The 19,398-nt window shown below is 45.1% G+C and overlaps 1 protein-coding gene across 4 annotated transcripts in view; it reads left to right on the forward strand.

The window, feature by feature from the left end:
- Nucleotides 1-19,398, forward strand: part of UGGT2 (UDP-glucose glycoprotein glucosyltransferase 2) — a 428,047-nt gene that overhangs the window by 151,067 nt on the left and 257,582 nt on the right. For all 4 annotated transcript variants that reach the window (XM_088458942.1, XM_088458958.1, XM_088458949.1 and 1 more), the window contains exons 17-19: nucleotides 2,924-3,088; nucleotides 4,225-4,348; nucleotides 15,533-15,631. In XM_088458942.1, coding sequence (XP_088315068.1) covers nucleotides 2,924-3,088; nucleotides 4,225-4,348; nucleotides 15,533-15,631 — 388 coding nt within the window. The remainder of the gene's footprint in view (nucleotides 1-2,923; nucleotides 3,089-4,224; nucleotides 4,349-15,532; nucleotides 15,632-19,398) is intronic.

Consider the following 19,398-nt stretch of genomic DNA (forward strand, 5'->3'; position numbering starts at 1 on the left):
ACGTAATGACGACGTCTCTCCCATAATGCAAAGCGTCCAGACGAGCTTGTAGCAGCGTCGGGACCAGGAGTGGGGTTTCAGGTAAGTGTTTGGGTTTTTTTTTTCCAGGGGGGGTATTACTACTGGGGGCACTACCAGGGGGGGGATATTACTACTGGGGGCACTACCGGGGGGGGATATTACTACTGGGGGCACTACCAGGGGGGGATATTACTACTGGGGGCACTACCAGGGGGGGGGATATTACTACTGGGGGCACTACCAGGGGGGGGGATATTACTACTGGGGGCACTACCAGGGGGGGGGATATTACTACTGGGGGCACTACCAGGGGGGGGGGATATTACTACTGGGGGCACTACCAGGGGGGGGGATATTACTACTGGGGGCACTACCAGGGGGGGGATATTACTACTGGGGGCACTACCAGGGGGGGGATATTACTACTGGGGGCACTACCAGGGGGGGGGATATTACTACTGGGGGCACTACCAGGGGGCGATATTACTACTGGGGGCACTACCGATGGGAGATATTACTATTGGGGGCACTACCAGGGGGGGGATTACTACTGGGGGCACTACCAGGGGGGGGATTACTACTGGGGGCACTACCAGGGGGGGGATTACTACTGGGGGCACTACCAGGGGGGGGATTACTGCTGGGGGCACTACCAGGGGGGGGGATTACTGCTGGGGGCACTACCAGGGGGGGGGGATTACTGCTGGGGGCACTACCAGGGGGGGGGATTACTGCTGGGGGCACTACCAGTGGGAGATATTACTACTGGAGGCACTACCAGGGGGGATTACTACTGGGGGCAGTACCAGGGGGGGGGATTACTACCAGTAGCTGCTGCATTTCCCACCCTAGGCTTATACTCGAGTCAATAAGTTCTCCCAGTTTCTTGTGGTAAAATTAGGTACCTCGGCTTATATTCGGGTCGACTTATACTCGAGTATATACGGTATGTATTTTAAGAGAGTAATAGCCGAATCCACACTAAATACCCACACGCACGTGCGCGCACACATACACTTAACTCACTCAGAAATGCAAGATCCATACTGGGCTCTATGTAAAAAGCAAAGTGTAAATCAACATAAATAGACTGCAGCTTTTTCCAAATATTTTTTGCGTCCAACCAAGAATCCGGCTCTATGAGGAGGGATCCTGCCCTCCTCGACAGACCCCACCCCCTCAACAGACCCCGCCTCTATTAGGGCTGCTTCTATAAATTTCCCGGGCTGGTTCACCAGCCCAATCGGCCCCTGGCCCTGACCTCCCCCTGTATATTATATAATGAGCTATAATAGTGCAGTAATAAAAAAACTATATATTTATTATAATCCAACAGCATCATACAGTCAGATCACATATATATTCCTACAATGCTGATAAATCCAAAACACAGATTATCTGTATAGACTTTCCTCACAAGACACAATAATACAATGTATCGCTAAATCACTTATACACAATGTATCTTTATAATATCCTGTCTTGAAGTGCAGTATTCAGAATTGTATCAACAGGTGCACATAAATTAAGAGATCTTTCGGATCTGGTAGCAGTGATAATAAATTCCTCTGGATATTCACTCTCCGTTTAAAAGTCAGTATTATTTATATGGAAAAGTGACAGTGCGTCAGTCCAAAGTTGTATCCACAGTAAAGTGCATTTTATCCACATAAGGAAGTCTTTTAATAGCTGTAACAGACTTGTATGTTAGTCCATATGTTGTTAATGCAATCAGGGCTCAATTGTATTGTCCGAACATCATAAGCTGCTCCTAATTGCATTAAAGTATGAAAGAACACCTCCATATTACTCACCGTCACTCCCTCTATCTGTATGTAGAAACCGGCAGTAGTTGTCAGCACATACGTTTTCATCAATATCTGGTATAAGCAACAGCATGTTTACCAGTTGGCCGTGGTTTTAGCCAGCGGGTCCACCCGCTGCCGGCCAGTTTGCTGTAACTCAAGATGAAATGGCCATATCCCAGAGTATAGCGGTAAGTTGGCTGCCGAGAGGGATATACAGCTCACAGTGTCCGGTGCCGGGAGTAGGATGATTAGCGGTGGCTATGTCCGGTAGTTATACCTGGCATCCATTCGGCAGCACGGAGGTATTCTTAGCGCGGTCAGATGTACAGGTTACCCACGGAACACAGGAGTTTATTGGCTGGTACTTTATCTCTCGTTACTTTATCTCCATCCAAGGCTTAGTATATAGACCCCTCTATCACTGTGTAATGCCAGCCTGAGATGGTCAAAGTTTTCTATCCAGAGAGAGGATTACTGGTTAATTCGCTGCTTGATAAATTACTTCAAGCAACTCTTCCCATCTCAGAACAGTACAACGTTACCTGGAGAAAACTTCTGCACAGCTGGAGAAAACTGTTATTTCTCAAGCAAAAAGCCTACCTTTCTCCATAGGCAACTGCTGTTTTCTCCAGAGAATTGGCTCTCCCCTGCTTGGTAAGTAGACCCCTAAGTCCCAGCAGTCAACGAACAAGAAAGTGCTGTTTTACATTAAACTTTACAATGTAATGTTGCCCTAGTAATTCTGTTAATGGGTCCATTTAAAATGATGTTTTAACACCTTGATTGTCATTGACTTGCGTAGTTTGCAATCAGTGTATAATAATGTGACTACCTCCTATTTTGTATGTCCTTGAATTTTATATTTATTTTTCTTTAAAACTGTTTATATGTAGCTTTTTAGTAGCCTTCTTTTCAGATAAACCTCTTAATTACAGATAATTTAGAATGTTAATAACTTTGTATGTAATAGTTCTACATGTTGTAGCTTTCACAATGCCCCCAACATTTAATAGTCATGTCTCATGATATTATCGTTCTTTATTTTACAGTCAGATTAATTTAGTATAAGTCTTTCTTGATCCTGATTTAAATAGGCAGGAGCAACCTTTTATAAGAAGAGTGGCCTGGGTCCATTGCCTCAAGTCCTGTTTAATGGTGTGCCCTTTAACAGTGAAGAGATGGATGTTGAAGAGATGGAGACAGTTATTCTGCAGAAGATTATGGATGCCACAGGGTTCTTCCAGAGGGCAGTGTTCATGGTGAGCTTATCACTTACAAAGCATATGAGACAGATATATCATTCTAATATTTAATTATAGTTTTGTTTACATGATGTACATTCTGTCATTTCCTGCAGCTATACTGCATACAAGTGATTGCGCTACATTACATTTACCTTCAACAGTCTGTCAGTGAGCCCATGCACAAGGCTGCAGTCAAGGAAAATTGATATTTACAGAGCGAAACCAGTGTGGTTAGAGTCGAGAGAGAATAGCTCAGACCTCATCTCATAGTAATAGTAATCTTTAGGATTCTTTCCTTAAGGATGTATGCACACTTTCCATCAGAGAGTAAAATACCATCAAGATACAAGCATCTGATATTTAAGTACAATCTCTAGAGCAAGCCATCAATAAGTGCAAAATGCAGTGATTATTAGGTGAGCATAATTCAGACGGTATGTAGTCAGGAAGCCGGAGGTTCGAAAAGCTGAAGCTTTTTTATAACTGAGTTATGGTGGGTACACACCTGTCAGATATATCTGCAGATGATGGTCGTTCATACACACTGAACGGCTATCATGTGCGGGTCCCGGTGACCAGGGGGCAAGTCCCGGCGAGCAGGAGGCGTGTCCCACCCCCTCCTCGCGGCTGCCGCTCCGTGTGTACGAACGGTCTGCCGACCGCTCGTATACACCTGCCGATGGACAGATATATATGCAGACATATCTGTCCATCGGCTGTGCAGCACAGCCAATGCGATATGTCGGTGAACGCCGATGTTCACCGACATATCGCGGGCACACACTGCCCGACGGGCAGCAGATACATTGGCCGATCAATTGATCGGCCAATGTATCTGTCAGTGTGTACCCAGCTTAAGTGTAAACCATGGTGTTCAGTAGAGAAAATAATTGAAGTCTCGTCCACCAAAGTGGTTTAATTTCAATTGTATGTTAAACTGCTTGGAATCCATAAGAGCTGTACGCAATGGAGTAGGCCCACACATGCATTAGTTGGTGCATAATAGTTCTGTGCAGTTTGTAATAATGTGCATAGAAAGGGAATATGCCGTAGTGTCTGTGTCCTCTAATATACAACTTGTGTAATATAGATTTGGTTTCTTTAATACGTGTGTTTTTTTTTGTTGTTTTTTTTCAATATGTTTATCACAGGGTCAACTAAATGACAATATGGATGCAGTGGATTTTGTGATGGATCAGCCCAATATAGTTACCCGAATCAATCCTACTGTTCTTACGAATGAAAAGACATACATTAACTTTATATCTAGATCAGGTAATGCAAATGCACATTGTGCTTAAGTATAAATTTCATTCCACAATCATAATTAAGAGCAACATGCCATTAACAAAGAGAGGAATACTGATACAATATGTATTAAAACAAACTGACAAAATAAATACATCCCATTAACCTTATCACGTGAGATTACTAAATGTGAACAATTTTGCATCAATATTTACATTTTTGTCATGGCTAACAAGTAACAAGAGAATACAGAATGATAAAACAAAAATCTCATCTGTGAAGGCAAGTTTTATCATGTAACTAGACCAGCTCTGCTTGTCAATTAAGTGTTAAATGTTGGATAGAAATGTGAATACAGAATCCATTCTAAATTGGAAGGCAAACGATATAGCCAGTGTTAATTTGACACCCATTGTGATTCAAGTATTGCATGGTGCTTTAAACACATCATATCATGTTGCCCAGGTTTCACAAAGCATTAACGTGGGAATTAAATTAGCCACAATCAGTTTTCGGGTGAATACACATAGGTCCGTGACCTTATGACAGATCCTATGTGTTTTCACGGCCACGATAGCAAAAACGGGGCTGCTTTTCGGGGAAATTTTTTTCAACTGCCTCAGACAGGTTAAAAAAAATCCCCGATGACTGCTGGCTTCGGGCTAATTGAATAGCCTCCGGGGGATCAATTAGCCTATTGAATTCCCCCCAAGTCTCAATTTCCTATTCAAGGTCCATAGGGGATCCACCATGATACCATGGAGTGTTTGGTTGGAGTGATCCCGGCACCCAACAGTTAAGCTGTAGCTCCCAGGATGCCTCAGTTCTCCTCCACATATACCCCGCCCCCAGCCACAGGCAGACAGTTTTTCGTTTGGTGCTGGACAGGATCAGTCGCACCTATATAACAGGGGGACTGCTTTAGCAATGGGTGCCTGTGCTGCTGAACCAACTACCTCTGCCGGCGCCGCAACACCAGTAAGTGGTATGGTCATTTCAGCGGGCGGAACTCTGCTAGCTGTTTCACTGGGGACCCAGGGCTGCAGCCGGGCAACGGAGAAGATCAAGTAAGGCAATTCCCCGTTTCTGTCATTTCATCTGTGGAGACCCGCCAGAAAACGCTGTACTGCTGCGTCCACTAGACCACCGGGGCAGTTAAAAGCCGATGTCGTGGACCAGGTGAGGCCAGCAGCACCCGGTGGTTGATGCGGCAATGGGGAGGTAGGCTCTCCCCCGGCAGCACTTCCCTCAGCCTAGAAAGCGATCCCTCACAAGAGTTTTCCCGCTTCTGGGCTCCTCCATCCTCCCATATAAGATGCTCAGGAGCCATTATTCAATGCTTTTCTGAAGCTACAGGTCTCAGGAGTGTCTGGTCCAGTCTCCCTGTATACCTCTCCCTGGGGCCAGATTATACAGCGCACAAATCCTACCAGCCCTTGGAGGCTTGAGCAGTTGATTTAGTGCCCAATATATGTTTGTATCCCTACTGCTCTTTTCTCAAACCCTCAACTACCAGGTGTGTAGGGGCATTTGTACTTCACATTTACTTGTATTTGCGATGGGTGTCACATTGCATTATTAACTAGACACTTTTTGTGTGCTACTTATTGGCTATTTCTATGTCTTCCAAAGGCAAGGACAAACAGGAGACTGAGGCCCCTGTAGTTACATGTAAATCCTGTTTTGCGAGCTTGCCCTCTCAGGATTTCATGCAGGAGGGTCTATGTGCTAATTGTTATAAATCTGCTCACCAATTCACCTTACCACCCCCGGTATATGAGCCACCCTGGATGTCCTCCTTATCACAGGTTATGAGGCAACTAGTGGATTGTTTACCAAATCCACTGCTGCCTCCTACCATAGGGTACCCACAGCTGTTACAACCTACAATGTCTGTACCCCTATGCATTCTCCTTGGATGGATGTTTATTGCCATCAAAATATGGCTCAAACGTCTGCCTCTCAGCAAAAATCACAGACGGATAGACCGTTAGCCACCAAAGCACATAGGCGGACTGTATAATCCTCTCAGTCCACCCGGCTCTCGGATTCTGATGCATCATCTGAAGAGGCAGATGATGCACAAGGTTCTCTCTCTGAGACACACTCTGGTGAGGAGCACCTTCAATCAACAGTGTAAGTTCCTGCTTTAGTGAGGGTGGTTAAATCAATCCTAAATATAGAGGATGATGAACCGGCCCCTAAACCTAAAACCTCGATGTTTAAATGTCAGAAGGTGGTTAGGGCGGAATTCCCTCAATCAGGATAGAGCTCATGGGGGAAGCTTGGGGTTCTCCTGCCAAGCGGTTCCAGGTACCAAAAAGACTAGCATCTTTTTACCCTCTCCCTACTAAGGAGTGTACTAATTGGAAAGTCCCTCCCACTGTTGATTTGCCTGTGGCACGCTTAGTTAGAAACACTACACTGCCTTTACTGTCTACATCTTCCCTTAAGGAGGCCACGGATATAAAGCTAGAAACTTGTCTCAAGTCAGTCTACTCGCTTTCTGGTGCTAATACTAGGCCAGCTGTGGCTGCGGCCTGGATGGCTAAGGCTATCGAATGATGGGCAGGGGCATTGGAAGAGAGACTGCCATCAGACGCTACCAGGAAACAACTGGCCTATATATCCCATATTAAGGATGCGGCCTCTTATTTGGGAGAATCTGCGTTGGATACTGGACTCCTTGCCTCTAAGGCATCTGCGACCTCGGTAGTCGCACAGCGGGTCCTTTTGGCTACGGTCTTGGAAGGCGGACATGGGATCCAAGAAGGCACTCGAATCCTTACCCTTCTCTGGAGACAGACTGTTCAATGCAGAATTTGACAAGAGTGTGGCTACCATGGCAGCCTAAAAGTCTGTTTTTCTGCCATCAGCAACTGCCCCTAAGCCTAGGCTGTCCTCTTATATGTCCTTTCACCCTCAGGGTAAGACAAGAGGACAGTCTTTTCCCAGACAGTCTAGTTCACTCCATGATCCCAGGGTGGAAGGCCGACTTCTTCAATATGCCGACTCTTGGTGTCAAACAACAACAGACGCCTGGGTCCTAGAAGTGGTCTCTCAGGGGTATGCTCTCATTTTCTTGAGGCTTTCTCCCCAGCAATTTTTTATACAGGTCCCCCATCAGGCCCTATCAAGGCCCTGGCCCTCCAGGAGGCCATTCACTCCCTGCTGAGTTCAGGTGTGATAATGCTCAGAGAGGAACTGTTTTTTTATGCCACTCTCTTTTCGGAAAAATCGAATGGGTCTCATTGGCCTATTCTGAATCTCAAATTCCTCAACAAATTTATCAGAGTGCCCAAGTTCCTTTTGATCAATTGTCCTGACAATGGAGCCTAGGGATTTCATAGATTCTCTGGACATTCAGGATGCATGTATCTATTACTCCAACCCACCAGCGGTTCCTACGGTTTGCTGTTCTGCAGCAACATTACCAGTTTCGGGGACTACGCTTTGGTCTGTCAACAGCCCCTATGGTCTTTACCAAAATAATGGTGGTTATGGCGGCACACCTCTGACTCCTGGGAGTCAGAATCCTGCCATACCTAGATGGCAGACTAACCGGTTGTGTTACAACATAATCAATGCTGACCGTGGACTGCCTGCAAACACATGGCTCGATCATCAATTGGAAAAAGTCCTCCCTAACTCCGACACAGCGGATGATACATCTGGGGGCACTCCTAGATTTTCGAATACAGAGGATCTTTCTGCCAGCAGACAAGATTTTGACACTACACTTGCGTGTTTGCAGTTTGCTCCACAATTGGAGGGTATCCATTCACTCAGCAATGCAGGTCCTGGGGTCCATGGTACGCCCCCTTTCACTCCAGGCCTCTGCAACAACTGATTCTCTCCCGATGGAAAGGACAATCCTCTGATCCGGTCCCAGACGATCCTCCTCTCTCCGGAGGTTCGGCTTTCCCTCTTATGGTGGCTACAGATGTCCCATCTGGACAAGGGTCGCCCCTTCTGGATTCCAGATTGGGAACTTCTCAAGACAGATGCCAGCATATGGATGCATCATATGCATTACATAACTATACTTAGGTAGATGACAAAAGGCTTATCACAGTTTCCCTTCAGCTTGTAACAGGAGAGTACCTTACAGATTAGTTGCATTCATCTCTTGATGTGTTTTTTTATTTTATCATTTCCCTGCTGGATTACTTTGAGGATGAACATTCTCTAAGAACTATTTCAGGAAAAAGTTTACATTTGGATTGAATAAGAAGTTAAACAAGGGATTGTTTATATGGGGCCCAATTCAGCAGAGGACAGAATTGCAAAGCCGCACACAAGCAGCTTTGCAAATCCGTCCTTGCTAAAATGCAAATGAAACAGGAGGTGTCTGACACCTCCTGCTACATCTGCGTTCCCAGCGCTGCGACCACCATAGCAACCATCGGTCGAGATGTTGGATGGCGCTAGCCAGCTGAGTAAGCCTCAGCTTACACAGGCTGGCTGGCATGTGAGGCCAGAAATCTGAGGCCAATCAATCAGAGAGGCATACGGGGGCCTGCGTGCGTTCACACAGAACGGGTCCTGCGCACATGCAGATTCCCGATAAATCGGGAATCTGCAATCAGCAGTGTACATAATGAATCAGTTCAATTGTGTGTAAAAACATGTTTATTTCTATTACTAATGTTTGTGGAACTACATGTTGTAACTAAGGAATGATGACACTTGCAGTTCCACAAGTTCCAGCATGATCAGGCATGCTGCTAAATAGACTTGAGTTCATTTTCTGTCTTTAAACAAGTACAGTGACACATCACACAAGGTTAAGACATGGTGCTGTTCAACATAGGGCTGTTTTTCACTGGATGGGATATACTGAACACCTGTTTTCACTCACTATTATAGCCTGATCAGGCATTGATCATTTTACAGAAGTACCCACGTTTTCTGTGTATCTGCATTCGTGGTTACAGCACTGGTGCTAGCTATTCATTCAGGGAGGGGGAGACTGGCACACTGTTCTTTTTATTTATTTTTACAGTTACATACAGATACATCAATGGGAACTACAGCATTGCAATGTAGGGTAGTACAAAGTGGTACTGTATTTAAAAAATAAAAAAAATTATGGTACACTTACCTTTGTTACCGCTATTTCTTTGAAGTCCATAGGATCCACGGGGATACCATGGGGTGTGTGGTTGGAGTTATCCAGGCACCAAACAGTTAAGCTTAGCTCCCAGGATGCCTCGTTCCTCCTCTACATATACCCCGCCCCCAGCCAGACAACAGTTTTGTAAACAAGCCCAAGCCAGGAGTAGGAAAGAGAAGGAAGAACATTACTCTCAAGAAACACTCTCCCAGAAAACAAAGGAATTGGTGATCAAGAGAGAAATATACCCAATGAGGCCAGGTGCATCAGGGTGGACGCCCTGTGGATCCTGTGGACTTCGAAGAAATAGAGTTAACAAATGTAAGTCTAACATAACTCTTAATTTCTTCTTCAGGGTCCATAGGGGATCTACAGGGATACCATGGGGATCTCCCATAGCAGTTTCCCTAAACCTGGGGATGCTCCTGAGCAGAAAGGAGAATCCAACTCCCAAGCATCCTGAGATGCAATGGTATCAAAAGCGTACAACCTGAGGAAGGTGTGGACGGAAGACCACATGGTTGCCTTGCACAAGTGTTCAGCAGAAGTGTCACGTCGATCTGCCCACGAGGGTCCCACAGACTGAATAGAATGAGCTGCAACCCTGTTTGGAACAGGAAGATTAGCTTGCGTGTAGGCCTGAGAGATTGTCATGCGAAGTCATCGTGCCAGAGTCTGTTAGCTGGCCAGCCTTGCTTGTGAAAGCCATATAACACAAAAATAGAATCTGATTTCCTCAAGGAATTAGTACGATCCACGTAGATACGAAGAGCATGAACCAAATCTAAGGAAGCTTCACTTGCAGAAAGATCTGAGCACTGGAGGGCCGGAACCACAAACTCTTCATTCAAATGGAACCAGGATACCATTTTAGGTAGATACCCAGCCCTGGTACGGAGGACAGCTCTGTCCGAATGAAAGATCAAAAATGGGGAGTAGCTGCCAAATCAGATACCCTGCAGGCAGAGGAAATAGCGAGGAGAAAAAGCGTCTTCGCTGTCAGCCACTTGAGGTCTACTGAGTCCCGGGGTTCAAACGGAGGAGCCTGCAGAGCCCTGAGAACCAAGGACAAATCCCACTGAGCTACCAGAAGAACAAAAGAAGGTTGAAGACTGAGAACCCCCTGAAAGAATGTTCTAACATCAGGCAGGGGAGCAATCCTTTGCTGGAACCAGATTGACTGAGCAGAAATCTGAACTCTAAGGGAGGCCAGGTGGAGACCAAGGTCTAACCCAGCCTGTAGAAAGGCAAGCACCCGGGAGACCCTAAAATCTGTAGCATCATAGCCTCTGGGAGAGCACCATTGAAAGTAAGAGTGCCAAACTCTGAAATAGATGTGGGCTGAGGCAGGCTTACATGCCCTGAGCATTGTCTGGACCACAGAAAGAGAGAAACCCTTGGCTATCAAGAGGGAAGACTCAAGAGCCACGCTGTCAAAGACAGTCCAGGTAGGTAGGTCTGGGTGCCAGCAAGGACCCTGTGGTAGTAGATCCTACTGTAGAGGCAGTGGAAACGGAGTGTCTATGGAGAGACTCCGAAGGTCGGTGAACCAATGTCACCTGGGCCAGGTCGGGGCTATTAGTATCACTGTGCCGCCTTCTTGCTTAAACTTTCGAAGCACCCTCGGAAGGAGGGACAACAGAGGAAAGAGGTATGCGAGATTAAAGTCCCACCTCACTGCCAGAGCGTCCACGAAGGCGGTTGAGGGGTCTCTGGTCCTGGACCCGTACCTGGGGGACCTTGTGGTTATGACGTAAGGCCATGAGGTCTACGTCTGGCAGGCCCCATTTGTCCACCAGGAGTTGAAAGACATCTGGGTGGAGAGCCCATTCTCCGGTGTGCATATCCTGACGGCTTAGGAAGTTTGCTTCCCAGTTGAGGACTCCTGGAATGAACACTGCTGAAATTGCTGGAAGATAACTTTCAGCCCAGACCAGAATGTTTGCCACTTTCTACATGGATGCCTGACTTCGCATGCCTCCCTGATGTTTGAGGTTCACTACCGCAGTTGCGTCGTCGTACTGGGTCTGGACCGGCCTGCCGAGTTGGAGATCCTGCGCCTGAGTGAGTGCTCTGTACACTGCTCGAAGCTCCAGAATGTTTATGGGCAAGCGACTTTCCTGAGTTGTCCACTGTCCCTGAAAGGAATGATGACAGACTACCGCTCCCCATCCACAACAGACTACTGCTCCCCATTCCTTAGTTACAACATGTAGTTCCACAAACATTAGTAATCTAAATTACACACAATTGGCCTGATTCATTATGTACACTGTTGATTGCAGATTCCCGATTTATTGGGAATCTGCAGGCCCCCCCATATGCCTCTCTGATTGATTGGACTCCATCCTACATCTTGACCGATGGTTGCTATGGTGATCCCAGGCTGCGACCTCGGTCGCAGCGCTAGAATCGCAGATGCAGCAGGAGGTGCCAGACACCTCCAGTTTCATTTGCATTTTAGCAAGGATGGATTTGCAAAGCTGCTTGTGTGCGGCTTTGCAATTCTGTCCTCTGCTGAATTGGGCCCCATATAAACAATCCCTTGTTTTTAACTTCTTATTCAATCCATATGTAAACTTTTTCCTGAAATAGTCCTTAGAGAATGTTCATCCTCAAAGTAATCCAGCAGGGAATGATAAAATAAAAATAAAAAAAACATCAAGAGATGAATGCAACTAATCTGTAAGGTATTCTCCTGTTACAAGCTGAAACTGTGATAAGCCTTTTGTCATCTACCTAAGTATAGTTATGTAATGCATATGATGCATCCATATGCCAGTATCTTCAATACAATGTACAACAGTATATTATCTAGCTGAGTAGTATTATGTTATGCATATGAGATATTTTTATACCTGCTGTAATTGACAGCTAAATGACATTGAAGTAAATGGAACCAGAGTAGCTTTATGCGTCTACCCAAGTATAGTATGTTATGCTTCAAATTACACACAGAGCATCTAATACAATGTAATATGACATTACAGTATGTTATCTATCTATGTGTAGTGTAATGTTACGCATATGACATATTTTCTGTATCTTCTAGCTAAGGGCCTGACTCAGAGTCGCTCGTAAGCGGCCGCTCGTTCACTCTGAGCGATGTTTGCCCAACTGCGCATGCGTACGAATCGTTATACGCATGCGCGAACCAGTCAGTGCGGTCGATATTCATGTGCTCACTAAATAGCGAATGCCTGCTATTTTGAGTGACAGAATGAGGCGTATGTGGGTGGTAACAGGGGAAGGTGCTTGAAAACGGGTAGTGGAGATCAGAACGCAGGCGTGCTTAAAGGTCAAAACGGGCGTTTTATGGGTGTGCATAATTAATACAGCAGCGTCATTGACCACGTCACTGGGTTATTTTATAGCCAGAACTGCTTGCAAGATTGTGGTCGCAAAAACCAACCCCAAGAATAGCGAGCAGTTCATACGCTGGTCGATGTACTCGATTAATCTAATAAATAGCAGACATGACGTAGGATGCGAGCGGCCAGGGGGCGTAGTTTTCAAAAAAACGACCGCAAGTTTTGATCGCTCGTTCAGACATAGAGGCGTGAACAGACCGCAAAGAGCGAACGGTTCATTTGAATAGCCACCCCCTTTTTCTGAACGAGCGAGCGCTAATTGCGTCCGGCTCCGAATCAGGCCCTAAGTCATTAAACTGGATGCAGCTAGAGGAGCCTTATTCATCTGTCGATATAATTATGTCTATGCATTTGCCATGCCTACTGTGCCTGTCTGTTTTTTTTCATAGAAAAGCAATATAACTGTGTAATGTAATTATGCTAATGTCAAATAAAAATAACTATTATGCAATATGAGGTTGAGTTGCAAAGTTTATATGTATATTAAAAAAAAATATGAATATATGTACAGAACACTTACAACCTCATGTGCTGTTGAAACCCTTCCCCAATGTCCTTTAGCTTACAGTGCTTAGTTGTAATGACTAGGGACATGCAAAAATGCAATTAGCAACCACAATGCAAATTCATTTAGCTGGAATACAAATACAAGTATGCCATTTTTCTCAAGGTAAATGTTGTGTACATCACATTAATTCGTATACATATGTGTCCACATACTTCTATCTTCCGCGCCCTATAAGTCGCGTTACAAATAACATATGAGCACTGTTCAACTCAGTAGCGTCGAGCGTCTTTACATGCATCTTTTTCCCCTAAAATGTGTCTCATTCGCAAAGTTATGTGAACAGGTTGCACAAGCAGCTTAAGCTCATTAAAATGATCTGCGGCATGCCTATATTCTGTTTGTGACTGTTTTATATCTACAGTCAGGTGCATTAATATTGGGACATTGACAGAATTTTCATATTTTGGCCTCTATTCACCACCAAACAAGATAGCTGCAGACTTTCAGATTTAATTTGAGGGTAATTACATCCAAATCAGGTGAACGGTGTAGGAATTACAACGGTTTCTATATGTGCCTCCCACTTTTTAAGGGGCCAAAAGTAATGGGATTATCAACTCAAAAGCTATTTCATGGACAGGTGTGGGCTATTCCCTCATTATTTCATTATCAATTAAGCAGGTAAAATGTCTGGAGTTGATTCTAGGTGTGACATTTGCATTTGGAATCAGTTGCTGTTGACTCTCAATATGAGATCCAAAGAGCTGTCACTATCAGTGAAGCAAGCCATCATTAGGCTGAAAATTCTAAACAAACCCATCATAGAGATAGCAAAAACATTAGGTGTGGCCAAATCAACTGTTTGGAACATTCTTAAAAAGAAAGAACGCACCGGAGAGCTCAGCAACACCGGAAGACCACGGAAAACAACTGTGGTGGATGACAGAAGAATTATTTCCCTGGTGAAGAAAAACCCCTTCACAACAGTTGGCCAAATCAAGAACACTCTCCAGGAGGTAGGTGTATATGTGTCAAAGTCAAGAGAAGACTTCACAAGAGTGAATATAGAGGGTTCACCACAAGATGTAAACCATTGGTGAGCCACAAAAACAGGAAGACCAGATTAGAGTTTGCCAAACAACATCTAAAAAAGCCATTACAGTTCTGTAACAACATCCTATGGACAGATGAGACAAAGATCAACTTGTACCAGAGTGATGGGAAAAGAAGAGTATGGAGAAGGAAAGGAACTGCTCATGATCCAAAACTTACCACCTCATCAGTGAAGCATGGTGGTGGTAGTGTCATGCCGTGGGCATGTATGGCTGCCAATGGAACTGGTTCTCTTGTATTTATTGATGATGTGACTGCTGACAAAAGCAGCAGAATGAATTCTGAAGTGTTGTGCGCAATATTATGTGCTCATGTTCAGGCAAATGCTTCAGAACTCATTGGACGGCGCTTCACAGTGCAGATGGACAATGACCCGAAGCATACTGCAAAAGCAACCAAAGAGTTTTTTAAGGCTAAAAAGTGGAATGTTATGCAATGGCCAAGTCAGTCCCCTGACCTGAATCCGATTGAGCATGCATTTCACTTGATGAAGACAAAACTGAATGGAAAATGGCCCAAGAATAAGCAGGAACTGAAGACATTTGCAGTAGAGGCCTGGCAGAGCATCACCAGGGATGAAACCCAGCGTCTGGTGATGTCTATGTGTTCCAGACTTAAGGCTGTAATTGCCTGCAAAGGATTTGCAACAAAGTATTAAAAAGTGAAAGTTAGATTTAGGATTGTTTAGTTTGTCCCATTACTTTTGGCCCCTTAAAAAGTGGGAGGCACATATAGAAACTGTTGTAATTCCTACACCGTTCATCTGATTTGGATGTAATTACCCTCAAATTAAATCTGAAAGTCTGCAGTTAAAGCACATCTTGTTTGTTTAATTTCAAAGCCATTGTGGTGGTGAATAGAGGCCAAAATATGAAAATTTTGTCAATGTCCCAATATTTATGCACCTGACTGTATATGCGAATGTTAGCGTCAGCAGCTCTGACACTGTAACGAAAAAACGCTTGTCGCACCACTAGAAGAGCTGTTTAACATGCAAGGAGGCTAGATGAATGTGGACACATCTGTAGCTCCAGAAAACACAAATATCCATACAGTGCATGAGACAACTCCTTCATATATGTATCACTATTTTCACTCTACAGCTACTTATAGTTTTCAAGATTATGAAACTTTTATTTACCTGGATTCTCAAGATAAGAGTGCAACGGTTTCTGAAAACATGAGATATGTGACAAAAGAAGGTATTTTTGTTTTTCATTATGCATTATTTCTTTGAATATTGTTTTTGTGTATATGCATTCCAGAGCCATAACTAGACATTTTGGTGCCCTGTGCCAGAAAAAGCATTGGAGCCCCCCCACCCCACACACACACACAATATTATAAACAGGGACAGTCCGCAGCCATGCGCACCAAAAAAAGGGGCATGGTCTTGTGGGGCAGTGGCATGGCCAAACAATAGTACCCTCTGTTCACATTAAGCCACACAGTAGTGCCCCTTATTCACATTACACTACACAATAGTGTCCCTTATACACGTACGATACACTGTAGCAGTGTCCCTTACACAATACGCCACACAGTAGTAATGCCCCCTAGACATTATGCGCACACATTAGTAATTAACCGTACACATGACCACAGTAGTAATGCTCCATACACATTATGCCACACAGTAGAAATCCCCCCTTTACACAATATATGCCGCACAATAGAAATCCCCCCTTGCACATTATGCTACACAGTAAAAGCACCCTCTTACACATTATGCCACACAGTGAAACCCCCTTTTACTCATTATGCCACACTGAAGAACTACCCTCCCCCATTTCCCCTCACCCTCCTCCTTGCCAGAGCTCTCACCCATATGTAGTCATCACTCACCTGTCAATGATACTCTGTCCAGGCACAGAGACTATCAACTATATCTGGAGTAGGCTGAGGGTGGAATTTGCCTGCCGCCTTGTGTATGGACTGACAGTGTCACACTGTCTGTCACTGTACTGGATGCTGCCTGCATGCCCAGAATAACTGCTCCTCCCTCTTGTCACTGTGGGAGTGTGGAGCCTGGAGAGGAGAGACCGAAAGAAAGTGCTCCGAGTGCGGAAGCCGGGGGGAGGCAGAGCTGTTAATGACACCTGAGACAGGCAGTCAGCAGGGCTGCAGTGAAGGACAGGAGCCAGGCACACTGATGCTAATATACACAGCAGTGGGTGGCCCGGCAATTAGAAATTTTGGTGGTCAGCCCCAGGGCACACTGTACTCTGTGCGGTGGCACCGGCTGCACTGCTGTAGTTACGGCCACGATGCATTCTGTGTAGAAAATAAAACAAATACAATATATAATTACAAAAAAAATAAAAAATCTTGTATATCAGGATAAAACGGTAAGAATTAAATTCCAACATAGAATCATCTTTAGCACCATCCAAAGTAGAAAAATCTGAAATGTGGATTTTCCAGATGTTTGTCACTGGCACATTGGTGAAACTAACACATAAATTGTAAACTCTGCTGGACACAGAAATATGAAGAGAGATGGATCTACAATAAATCTATTGTAATACCAAGTTATTGCATTTCATGATAAAAAACAACTATAACCTCTGGAGAAGAGGGAATTCAGCTTCTGGAGGAATGGGAAAAGCAGATTGAAGTTTGAGATGTAAATTGATTTTTCTACAGTACAATGAATAAAATCACTTAGGAGTCAATTCAATTATTGTTGATGTGCCGCAGATCTCTGTGATAGTCAGCTGCGTACATATTCGCCATATATGGTACCTACCACATTGTAAGGTTGTATGCATACCTCTAGCACATTGCAGACATCTCTTTTAGTTGAATCAGCCCCTTAATGTGTTGTCAAAATGTTCCTTTATCTGTCAAGAAGTTTATAGTGAATACTATGTTTTCTGTGAGTGATTTCACTACGTGGCATTATTAAATTAGTGCTAGACACTACCCCTTGCTGGTGTTAAATAACTCCATAGGCAGTTCTAAAATGCCTCTCCGGCGGTGCACACCCTAATGAAATGCGCATGCCTATCGTTGAAGCATCTCTGTTGTTCATGCACTCTGGGCTTTTCTCTGAGATTATAACTTGAGTTTATCACACTTAACTTACTAGCTAAGGGACTTTCTTTTGCTCCGAATGTGGGCTGTAATAATTATAGATTACAAATAGATTTAAGTTTATTTGCACGAAAATAGACTCTGAAACGTCACTTTCTGAGGCATGATAATAAGTCCTTGGCACCTTTAAGGAATTATGAATCAGACAATTCAAAATCTTCTTCCGGTCTCAAGAACCGTTCAGTCTTTCTTCTTCGGGGTCCATGGGGTCCACACCCATTACGTTGGGGTATGAATCCCGGTCACCAAACAGTTAACACAAACGAGCTCTCTGCTCCCAGGATGCATCGGGGTTCCTCCTCATATACCCCACCCCCTGCCTCAGGTAGCCAGTTCTTCCTGTTTGGTGTGTTCACCACATAGACAGTGGGACTGCTGGAGCAGTCCTGCAAACGAGTAACAAAAAAAATAAAAAATATATAGAGTTTTACGCTCTATCTCAGCGGGTGGTCTGAGCTGAACTGGAAGCAGCCTCGCGCCTGATTGGAGGCTCACAGGCCATGCGCTGCAACTACCTCCTCCGGCGCCGCACCGCTAGCCTTGGCAGGTCCATGGCAGGGGATTCGGCAGGGGCTCTCAGGCCCTGGACCGCAACCGGATCAAGGGGATGGCAGGTAAGCAGGTGGTTCCGGCGGCCGCTGACGCCGGGACCACGTGGCGGTCCGGCCTCCGGTGGTGAGACTGGCCGGAGGCGTGCTGCAGTCAGGAGGCATACGGCTTGTCTCCTAGCCTAGACCGCCGGGATATGATGTTCCTGACCAGCCGGGGCTTGTGGCAGTGGCCAGGTCAGTTTACCGGGCATGTCCAAGCAGCATAGTGGAGGTACGTTTCCCCGGCGGCCCCTCCCCCAATCCACACGCTAGATCAGTCCTCGCGCTGTGATTGTGGGTTGCCTCGTCCCAGCCTCCATAGGACAGCCAGAGTGTATGTCAGTTGCTCTCTGAATGCTGCTCCTTCAGGACACTGGGCAGTCTCCCTGTATACCTTTCCTACTGCTGGTTCAGGTTTTTACAGGACTCTATCCTACCTTAGCTTAGGCTGATTGTCGTAGTGAGAACTTATATGCATATGACTCGCAGAGTGTTTATGCATGACATGTGATTGTTGTTTTATGGATACTGTTTCTTATGTAAAAAGAACTGAGACTCCTGTAAACTATCACTGTCTTTTCCCTTAACCCTTTCCTACGGTTGTGTGGGTAGTTAGGGTGAAACAAAATCACGTGGGTACTCAGAACTTGTCATTATTATGTCTCAGAGTCTGAAGGACAGGCGGCTAAGGTCCCTGTGCTGGGGGGGTTTTCCCCACAGGAGTTCATACAATCTTAATTATGTGGTTACTGTGTTAAGTAGACAAACCTCCCAGCTTCTGGAGAGGAACTCCCTTGGGTTCCTTTTCCCAGATTATGGACCAAAATACCTTGCTTGGTTGCCAGGTTGAACAGGCTCAAATATCCTACTAAGCTTGTGTGCTTTTTGATTAAGAGCCTATGGCAAATATACTGCTTAAATGCGTTAAGTTTGCTGAGTTATGCTGCCTTTGTTTCTGAAAGACTATGTGTGAAGTTGAGCACATTACATTGGCCCCAGCTGTAAGCTATATGGGCTAAACTGTAATTCACATATACTGGTAGGGCTGGGTTGCCCATCCCCCCCTCTCCTAATTAGGAAGACTCAGCTGAGTTGAGTACTGATTGGGGGGGGGGGGGGGGGAGGTTGGCTATCCCTGAGTATGCCTTGTTCCCAGGAAAGTGCATATCATTGGAATCTTACCAAATTTTGTTGCTTGGAATCAGTACCGATTGATGCAAATCTACAGGTAGATCTTGCAAAACTGGTCAGTTAGGCATGGATGTGCTACTATTCAAAATTTA

This window comes from Taudactylus pleione, unplaced genomic scaffold (assembly GCF_031769625.1).
Source record: "Taudactylus pleione unplaced genomic scaffold, aTauple2 ptg000041l, whole genome shotgun sequence".
NCBI lineage: Eukaryota > Metazoa > Chordata > Amphibia > Anura > Myobatrachidae > Taudactylus > Taudactylus pleione.